Source organism: Phasianus colchicus, chromosome 15 (genome assembly GCF_987193195.1).
Source record: "Phasianus colchicus chromosome 15, bPhaCol1.hap1.1, whole genome shotgun sequence".
In the NCBI taxonomy this organism is placed as follows: Eukaryota; Metazoa; Chordata; class Aves; order Galliformes; family Phasianidae; genus Phasianus; species Phasianus colchicus.
The window spans coordinates 3,979,626-3,990,060 of record NC_143450.1 but is presented as its reverse complement, the minus strand read 5'-3'; the positions used below and the strand labels follow the sequence as shown (position 1 = coordinate 3,990,060).

At 39.0% G+C, this 10,435-nt stretch overlaps 1 protein-coding gene across 1 annotated transcript; it reads left to right on the top strand.

Annotated features, from left to right (window-relative positions):
• Positions 1 to 372: 372 nt before the first annotated feature.
• Positions 373 to 8,651, top strand: LOC116231977 (kazal-type serine protease inhibitor domain-containing protein 1-like). Its single transcript, XM_031598010.2, has 5 exons — positions 373 to 434; positions 599 to 1,087; positions 5,876 to 6,036; positions 7,573 to 7,717; positions 8,281 to 8,651. The coding sequence occupies exons 2-5, from the start codon at positions 631 to 633 to the stop codon at positions 8,409 to 8,411; spliced, it is 894 nt and encodes a 297-aa protein (XP_031453870.1). The 5' UTR covers positions 373 to 434; positions 599 to 630; the 3' UTR covers positions 8,412 to 8,651.
• Positions 8,652 to 10,435: the final 1,784 nt, after the last annotated feature.

Sequence of the window (10,435 nt, the reverse complement as noted above, 5' to 3'; positions counted from 1 at the left end):
GACTTCAAAGTCAGTTTCAGATGTCCTGGCTTGTTACTTGCTTGTAAAGAGCCTGTAAGTAAATTTCTAATTCAGAAACTCCTAGATAAGGTCATTAAAAGGTGAAATTTGGTGCTAAACCTTGCTCTAGTCTCTAGAGTACCAGCTGAGCTCCAGGGTGCTGGTAGCATAGATGCTACTTTCTGTCCACTTTTATATATTTTTTTAACCTTTTTCAAAATAAAATACTCTTAGTGGTTCATTTCTTCATTTTGCACTTACTCTGTTCCCTTTTCTACACAGCTGCAACATAATGTTGTTTCAGTAGAGCAATGCTTTGCAAATTTGGCTCAAGGAGACAATGAGCAAACAGCTTTTCAGAGAGCTGTCAGAAGGGGCAGTTTGGTTTCCGTGCAAGCAATACTCGCATTCCAAACTGCATTAGGGAAAAGCTGGTGGGTTTGTATGCATTTTTATTATCAATTCCAGATTAGGAATCCGATGCTAATTTCTTCTTAAAGCCTGTGCTTGCAGGAGAATTTATATTCTAAAACAAAAAAGGATTGTGACGTTTTTCTCTCACAAGCTCTTTTTTTTTTTTTCCTGGCTTTACTCCAAGGACCTTTTCTGCTTGTTCGTTACATTCTCAAGATGAAGCCCCCGGTGGTTACAGCAGTGCTGGTAGTACTGGTGCAGGTTTCTCAGAGTTTCCCTGCCTTGTACCACCGAGGCTGGTGGAGGCTCTTAAAGGAAGGAGATAGCTGTGGAAAATGTGATTTGGCACTTTGCTCTGAGCCAAAAGACTGTCTGGCTGGGACTGTAGTGGACCATTGTGGCTGCTGTTCTGAATGTGGAAATGTGGAAGGTCAGATCTGTGATTTGGACCAGGGCAATCATTTTTATGGGCAGTGTGGGGATAACCTCGAGTGCAGGTTGGATGCCGATGAAGCCAGGTTTGGGGAAGTCCCTGAACCCCAGTGTGTGTGCAAGTCTCAAGAGAGCATCTGCGGATCTGACGGGAAAACCTATGAGAACATCTGTCAGTTCAACAAGGCTTATGCAACTAAAAGAAATATCAGCATGAAACATAAAGGACCGTGTGAATCAGGTAACCTGTACAGAGTTATTTTCAAACTAAAAAAAGCTGCAATTCTGATTGAAATGTTAATAGATGCTCCAGTCTTAACTTCAATGAACTAATGCTGCGTTTTTGTTCTAGTTATCATTATTTTGTTGCAATACTACTTTGTGTTAACTGTGGTTCAGTAGCTAGTACTTAATCTTGTGTGTAATAAGCCTCTGTATTTGCTTAGTGGATCTTATATCACATGGCAACTAGTAAGGCACAAATCTACGGTCCAGATCTGCACTAAAAAAGCAGAATATTAGATATTTTCCACAAAAATTGTATGTGTAATTGGGAGTAGATGAACAGATTCTAGGAGGACTGGGCAAATTATTATATGAAGACTGACATGACATTGAAACAGTGATGACAAAGCAGACTTCATTCATACCCACGTATCTGTATATATATAGGAGAGAATGGTGAAGCAGAGGAAAAAGAAGATAGGACTTAATTAATTGATCTCTGTATGCTTTTTACAAAAACATCCAAAGCAATCTAATTAATGAATCACAAAATCTAGGTACCTATGAAATAGAAATCCATATATTAGGATAAAATCAAACAATTTTATTAAAGATACTTACAGTGAATAAATGCTCCTCCGTGGTGATTGTTAGTGGAAGGACTCCTAGTCAGGTTGTAAGAGGGAATCTTGTCTCTTGTTCATGTGCTGCTCTCATTCTTTACATTATTATTCCTGGGCACCTTTCACCTAAATCAGGTGAACATAGAATGAAAAGGAAAAAGTTTTTTTCTTTTAAAAGGAAATGTTTTCTCAAATATCAGTAGAAGAGGCTTCTCAGTCACAAACAGGTCATACTTAGGAATCCAAAATTGTATCTCTGGCAAAGGTCTGCATATGAAAGTGACTCAGGTGCGTGTTACCCATTCCTTGCTGGCAATGTATTGCTTCCAATTTGGACCACATGCTGCACTCTTATATCGAATGGACACTGGATATTGAATGCTTAAAAGGAAAAGTGATGAGTAGCTAATACCAGACTTTCGTTTTCTCTAGTCGCAAAAGAAGCATCCATTAGAGAATCACTTATTTGCCATTAAGGTATTAAGCTGGGCAGTAAGACTTGTCTGTAGACATTTAGGAAACTCAGTGCACAGCAGCTCACAGTATGACTGAAAGCCTGTTTGCCCTTAGGTATGTTTTCTTATCTGGCATTAAAATAGCACTAGTTGTTGCAACATAACCCTTTCATGGACATTTCAGTTGGAAGTGCCATTCAAATAAAAACTGATCTAAGCCTGTGTGCCTGAACACCCTAAAGCAATGTTTTGTTCTAATTAATAAAACAGACCCAGCCAAAAAGCTTGATTTGGCCTTGGAGCTACCTCTGAGGTGTGTAATGCTGCTCATTAAGCACGATGAACAAGATCAGCTTCTCTGCACACAGGCATCACCCCAGTGTCTATTTTACCATTTCCCTTGGTCCCCAATAAGGCTGGACCCTCTCTCCAGAAATACTGAGACATTTATTAGGATGACTCAGCTCACTGAACAGCACAGATGCCTGGGCATATGCTCATAACCATGTCAGTGCTATGCTCATAACTATCTCAGTGCTGTGCAGTTTATTTAAGAAAACAAATCACTTTGGCTCCTGCAGACAGAAGCATGCAGCTGGTGTCCGAGCCCAATGGCACTTGGGCCTGTGGTGTGTGCTGGGGCAGCAAGGAGACAGAGCTGCAGTGCCCCTCTTCTCATTTCTCAGAGCAGCTGCTCCTGTGCTGCTTTTGTAGGCTGTATTTAGGACCTGAAAGGAGCCTGGGCCACAGAGGTGGTACCATGTGGGCACCATGTCTTGGTCCTCCACAACAGCCTACCAGTAAGCCCCCTCTCCTTGCCACTGCAGATACCTGAAGCATGCAGTGGGCATGTGAAAGTGCACCGTGATTTAGGCTATTTCATGGCAGTGGCCAATAACAAAAGGCAACAGGGAGCCTGGCTCCAGCAGCAGCAGCCTCCTGACTATGGAGCTTGCTTTCCACTGACTCCAATTTGCATGAGAAATAAACACTGAACACTGTGGGGTTTTAGTACCAATCTATAAATATAACCTTCAGTCAACTCCAACTACTTTGTTTTGCTATTTTTCCTTCAAAGCATCTGCTGTTTCCTATTGATGCCAAAAGGATTAATTGTATACAGCAAGCGATGAATAAATAAATAACAATAAACTCCTTTCATCAGAAGAGCACAGCCTTTTATCTTTCATCTCTAACCAGAAAAAGGGCAAGAAAAAGGCCTAGCTCCCTAAAGTAACACTGAAAGAAAGCCCTTCTCTTTCTAAATGCTAGTTTTGATCGGTTTATCTAATAATTTACCAAGGTTACTAAGTACAGTGATTATATACAGATTCTCCACGCTTAATCTATCCCCATTCAAAGCCTTCCTGCTGATAATTTAATGAGGTAACAGAACCAGCAATGCTTCTCCCTGTAATTAGCCGTATCGCGTAATAACATAAAATCTTAAATTAAACTTATAAAGTTAAAAACAAACAGTAATTCAATGTTTAGAGTAAAAAGAAACAAACACAAAAAACCTCTAATCCACCAATTTTTCTGCCATTTTCATCAAATCACATCCAGGTTAACAAGAGTGAATATGAATTAAGGAACAAAAACCTGTTATTACACAATTGTCTGGTGTGGTTAAAGGCAATTATGAAAGGTGAAGCAGCGTTTTGACTTTTCCTGGCTTGTGGGCTTCTGGTTTATGTATTCTGTAACACAGGAGGATAGTTTGTGTCTGGAATTGTCCAAGGCAAGGCACAACTGCTGTGCATTCACTTCTGTACACAGAGGCAACAGAACACTGTTTATAATTGTTAAGAAAAACTTATCTATTTTAAAAAACTGGTTATCATACCAGCAAAGACTCGCTTTTAAAGACACAGTTTTGCAAAACAAGCAAACAAACACCATGCAGATGCAGATGGGAGAATTTGAACGCAAACTCTGAAACACTCAGTTAGGAAGCTTGTAAACTTCTGATAAGTCTAAGTTCATCTCTCTGTGTTCACACAGCAAACTGGTGTTGTAAGACACACGGGGTTTGTATTATTTATTTCTGGAGGCACTTCAAGTTTGTGTAGATGTCACAAGTGTTTGTTGTGTGTGTTCAAATTCAGAAAAAGCACTTCTGTTTGATCGAAGCTGCCTAACCCCGACCAGGCGGGTGCATCATTAAAGGCAGTGCAGTTGCTCTGAGTTTTAATATTCCACTGTGTGTTCTAATGTCTGATCCCTTGCTCATGGACAAAAAAACTGCCGTCCAAAATAGTCAGTCGGTGTTGATTGGAACATGGCATTTTTACAAGGAGATACGGGTTCTGAAAGTACAGTTCTCACAAAAGACCAAGCATAACCAGGCTCAGGTACCCCACTGAGTTTGAAATCCTCACTTTTAAAGAGTATCGGGAGGGTTTTAAGAGGAATTTATAACTGGGAAGTTGATACTTTTCTGTGTAATTGTTTTTCAATTAACTTTAAGCAGTGCACATTTGATATTTTCAGCACAGGTATCAGTTCTTAAAAACTGACATGTTAGAAACCCTGCTTCAAAACGTGGAGTGAAATGTTGTAATTTCAGTTGCTGAAGCATAAATATGTGCCTACATACTGACTGAAATGCTTTGAGTAAAAACACACTGATTGTTTAAGAGAAATTCCTAAGCATCGGTACGAAATACAAGCAATAATTAAATACAAGTGTAATAGCCCAGAAAATAAGTTCTTTTTAAAAAAACTTTATTTATGAAAATAAAAAGAGAAGGAAAACATACCTTAAAAAGAAAACATTTCTCACTGACCAGAATTGGATGAGAGAAAATGCAATGAGATTTCCAGAACAGTAGAATTGCAGTGAGAGTAAAGAAGTTATTTTCCCTTCTGCCACTAAATACCATCATGTCCTGTTAAAAGGGAGTATGCTTATACATGCTGGTAGATGGATATGTATTTGGAGAGTTCCTGAACGCATCAGGTGACGGTTTATTTAACGTCTTCAAAACCCTGGTCTGGCTCCCTCTCGTGGTTGTTGATAGCTTTTTATTCGGGAAAAAGTGGAAAAGAATAATTTGAAGAAGCAGTAAATAAATGGATGAGGAGGATGAGCGTAAAATAATAATAGGAAGCAAGTAAGTGGAAATCTACTAATTTCACTAAACTCAAAATCTTAAAAAATAATTCGATTTCATTTACTTTTAATACTTATATTTCCTAACACAAGGAAATCAGTTGAAATTGATAGCAAGTGAGGATAAACGTGGAACCCATGAATGGTGTTACTGAGTTCCATGGGTTACATAGGAAGAGGAGGCTTTACAACAAAGTAAGTTGGAGGCAATGCAACCCCTAAACAAGTTTTGATAAGCTTTAAGTCAGCATTTCATCTTTTAAGCTAACTGAATTTCTTGTACCTTCCTCTGAAGGTCTGGATGAGTTACTTGTGCCAGACTGACAGGCCTTGAGTCCAGTCCATAATGGCACAAACTGAACTTCGATCTTAACTTTCATGACCATGTGCACAAAGAAAGGACAAGCAAATCCTTGAAAACAAGTCTTTAAAATACCTGTTCACACTTCAATGCGATGTGAAGTTTTCTGAGCTTTAAAAACTGCTTGGAATCTTTCGGTCTTCCAAATGTGTGAGGTGGAAAAGTTACCTAAAACAAGAACTGGTGTTACATCCTTTTGTGTTGGCTTTTGCTCACGGTCTCCTAAAGCAGTACTGTTGGGTCTTTGCAGCTCCTGTGATTTCTATGCCACCTCAGGATGTCCAGAATTTCACAGGCAACGATGTCATTTTTGGCTGTGAGGTGTCAGCCTATCCTATGCCACACCTTGAATGGAAAAAAAAGGGGAATAAAATGTTTTTACCAGGAGATGACGCCCACATCTCAGTACAGGTAAAAACTGCTTTTTTTGCATCTTATGGTTTGCAGTGAGGAGTAGGGGGATTTGTTGTGAAGTTCTCTCGCAGGATGCAATGCTGTTGCAATAAACAAAGGGGCCCTATGATTATGTTGTGGATTCTGATTTTGGCCAGTGCAGGGATCATTGCTGTGGCAGTCCAAGCAGAATGAATAACAGGGTGGGTACCATCCATCCTGCTTCAGGGAAAGGTAAGATTCTCCTTATGCAGGCATAGTTCTGGAGAAACTGAATAGGGTACCGTGTAAAAAAGGTGCACTCTGAGAAAGATGGCTGTGGGCAGCTATTTTTCTGTTCCTCATGCAGAAGCATCATTCTGGCAGATATCTAAAGTTCTCCTTTGCAAGATGCTGTTTCTGGAGACGTGCCATCTGGGTCCAGTCCCTGAGGTGTTCAAAAGGAAAACAAAGAAATTTGCTCATTTTATATGGAGGATACTGTGTTTTAGTCTGAAGGGAAAGAGCGGAATGGCATTGGTATGGGCTTTGAGCAAATGTAGAAACAGCCCAAAGGTTTGAGCTAAAATTAAATCAAAACGCTAATTCTTTTTAATGGAAACAACATTCTGGGGGAGAAGAGCTAACAGAGCCAGATGCACTGCAGACTGCAGGAAGGAAGGAGACTGTACCAGCATGCCTTCTCCAGTGGACAAAGGATCTGAACAGACTACGACAAATCTAGCTTTCTGGATACACAAATGAAAAGCAAGAAGATCCTGCAGACATGGAGCACAACCTGAACAAAATTATAGATAGAAAAAGCATAGAAAAAAACTAATGAAAAGTATTAGGAGTCATTTAGAGTTATTTAGAAATGTATTCAGAGACAGCATGAATGAGTGGGACTAGTGAACTTAATAGTTGCTCAGAAACAACGGTGCAAGGAGCCACATCCAAACAGTGGTCAACTCGGAGGCTAACCTGTTAACCTGCCTCGTCAGGTGAGAGTGAGCATGAGAGCATCTCTGTTAACATTTAACTGATTTGTACTTGTATTACTTGTTTGGAAAACAAAGCCCCCCATTAAAAGGCTTTGGCAGGAGTCAGTCAGTGGAAACTGATTTTGACTAACTATGAAAGCTCATGCTATGTCTGTTAAAATTGGATGCTGAGCTTGGCCCAGGCTCAAATGCCACTCTTATCCTAAAGAAACTGATGAGCTGGAGAACAAGTGGCAGTGCTTTGAAGCTGCAGCAAGAAGTGGTGACAGGACAAGAGACGGGAAGACTGCTGGGAAGCAGAAGCAGACCAGGAATCAAAGCTCTGCAAAGGGCAGCAGTTTAAAGATGAAAGCAAGGAAGGCATGAACTGAGAGGCACAGAGACAATGAAAAGTTAGAACATATGGCAGCAGAATCAAACACAGAATCAAAGCATGATGGCAGGACATAGTAAACAAAGCAAAATTTGCAATGATGTTTAAATCTGGCCACAATTATTTTTAGAAATATCCTCTTGCCTCCTAACTACCTGATTTCAATTTCATTTTGACTGTTTCTTTCCCTTCCCACAGGCCAGAGGTGGACCTCAGAAGTACGGTGTGACAGGCTGGCTGCAGATTCAAGGCCTCAAAAAATCAGATGAAGGCATCTACATCTGCCATACCAAAAACAAGTATGGTGCAACATACGCCTCTGCGAGATTGAAAGTCATTGATGGTATACTGTTCTTTTTGATTTTGGTTTGGGTTGGTTTGGTTTGGGTATTTTTTTGGTGTGAAGAATAGAGAAATGCGTAAACAACCTGCAAAAGGTTTATAATGCAGAAGTGCCTATGAATTCTGAAGGAGAAAAATAATGATGTGCTAATAGCGTAATATTTTGCTTCAAATGATATCTCCTTCCAGAAGAAAACAGAACACTAAGGATTATAGTCATAGATCTGAGACACAGTGGCATTATCCTCATCCCACAGAAGCCCTGGGATGTTAGAGGAAGCTCTGAACCCAGAACTGTTGCAGCTGAGGCAGTCCTTGAACCACCAGTTCAGTCTATCTATCTATTTATCAGTTTATCTATTTATTTATCTATTCAGTTTGCTTTTCAAAAAGTCAGGATTGAAACTGTACCTTACCAATAAGAGTTTGGTAAGATACAAGAAACAGCTTTGCTATTGTTTTGCATTGTGCCAGTCCTACAAGCTAGCACATAAAACATTATGGTCCGGTTCACTCCTATTAACAATTAAATTAATTAGGATTCCATGATGTCTTGCTATGCAGGTTCATCTTCTGCTTTTGCCTTAACTGCTGGCAGTAGAAGTGCAAGCTATGACACTGACTATGACGACTACTATGACCATTCTGATGATGAGGATGAGGAAGAATATGAATCTGGGGATTATGAAAACTGAAACAGCCCTGAATAACAATTTCTGTACGTGTGCTGTCAGACACCTTTCACACTGCTACATTTACTTGTACTCCCTGTGCTGTAAATAGCTTCTCTGATAACACTATGCTCATTTGTGCATCCCACCTCCCTGAAATCCAACTGTGGCTGAAGTGTATCATGATACTTACCTGAAATAAGAACAGTTTTAAGTTCATGCATTTAGACTGTTAAATAAAATTCTTAAGCACGTACCCAGTAAGTGCCCTGAAAGGATCCAATTTTATATTAAATTTTTAAAATGTGTATTATTCTATAATTTCTTTAAAATTTTTAATTTTTTCTAACAAAAAAAAAAAAGTCAACAGTTAAACTAAATTTCTAATTTGTACCAATGTCTTATTTTTATTTATATAATGTACTAGACACACGGACAACCAGTATTTGTGAACAGCAGTAAATTAATGAGAGACTTCAGTAACAAATAAGGGAGCAAGAGTTCAGGCACCTGAATTTTAACCCTCATTCTTTGTAGTCTGCTTTATCAAAAGCACAAAAACACGCAGTGATTGCTGTACATACCTTGTAGAGTTTTTAAAATGTATATACAGTGCATCACAAACACCTCCATTAATGTTGTGCTGCTTTGTGCTTTTCTTTGCCATGAGACATTTTTCTTCAATATAAATTACATTAAGAGATTGGCTATAGACTGTGTTTGCCCTGAGGTATTATTGATCTTTGTACAGGTAAGAAAAGAGCATAGAATAATTTATTTTGGCTCAGAGTTCCTGGAATATTGTCAACTTGCAATACAAACCACACCACTAGGTCACTGCAAAGATTAATTAGTTTTAATTAGGAGTATCAAATGGCTTCAGATTTAATCTGATTTTGCTGTTATGGGCTCTTCCTGGTCTTCTTAGTGTTATGTCTAGTAAGCTTTTTGTTTATTCACTATATATTGCTTTTAGCATAAAATTGTCTGGTAGGAATCACTGTATTTCTAAATGGATGACTGTTAATGTAACTATTCAATCTTCAGACATATGTTCAAGATCAATTGCAATCTGTGTTGCAGATGAATGAATTAGATTACTAAAGCACTCGCTAAATTGTGGCCATGCATACTGGCAGGGCTATAATGTGGCACAGCAAAATAATCCTGAAATCATCAGCCATAGAGACCAATGGTAATTCTGCAGGGCCTTCTGCCAATACTGATGCAAACTGAAAAAGAGAAACAAAGAATAGTTGAATGAAAAAATGTGTAGCAGAACCATATCCAGTAACAGGCTGCAACTGCTTGGGTGGGTGGACTATGTCTATTTAGAAAAGCCTAACCTTTCTATAACAAAGCCTTCTAATTTAAATCCATTCCATTTATCTCCAAGAGGTTTTGTTTTTTTGTTTTTGTTTTTGTTTTTTTTTTAACGTATTTATTCTTTACTTGTCAATTTAATTTAATCATTTCTTGTCAATTATTAGCTATACCTTCCAATAGAAAAACTGCATGTTAGGGAAAACCCTGATGTAGTGCAGGGAAAGAAAAAAAAAGGAAAAAAAAGAACATTGATACCCTGACCATTTGCTAATTCTGGTTTTGTGGAGACAAGAAATGGCTGACTTTGTTTATATGCTTTAATCAAGTCACTTAAATAGAAAAAAAGGATGGAGAAGATTCAACCCTCTGTAAGCAGCACTGCAAAGGAATGGATCTAATTGTGAGTGCAATGCCTGTAAGCAACAGATCTATTCACATAATGCAAAGTAACAGCAATCTGAGGAAGTGGGTGTTATTCCACCTAGCAGCAAATGAGACACAGACTTGAGCTGGAAACCATAGGGGAGGCAAAGCTGCAGGGAGGTCCCATTACTGTATCTGGTGCAGCAGATTTAAAACATTCCTTTAGCTCAACTTCCCTGGAAGAAGAAATTATTTTGTTTTTATCTTCCATAAGAGCAAGATTGAATTTCATGGCACGACCTCCTCCCGTCAATGCCTGTCACACAAGCATCTTCACCGTGTCATTTCCATCTCCCAAG

What these genes read in the sequence shown, in the direction of transcription:
- LOC116231977 (XM_031598010.2), top strand. Translation starts at nt 631, where the DNA reads ATGAAGCCCCCGGTGGTTACAGCAGTGCTGGTAGTACTGGTGCAGGTT. An exon ending in ACGCCCACATCTCAGTACAG is followed by an intron (nt 6,037 to 7,572) that starts GTAAAAACTGCT and finishes CCCTTCCCACAG; the next exon opens with GCCAGAGGTGGACCTCAGAA. An exon ending in GAGATTGAAAGTCATTGATG is followed by an intron (nt 7,718 to 8,280) that starts GTATACTGTTCT and finishes CTTGCTATGCAG; the next exon opens with GTTCATCTTCTGCTTTTGCC.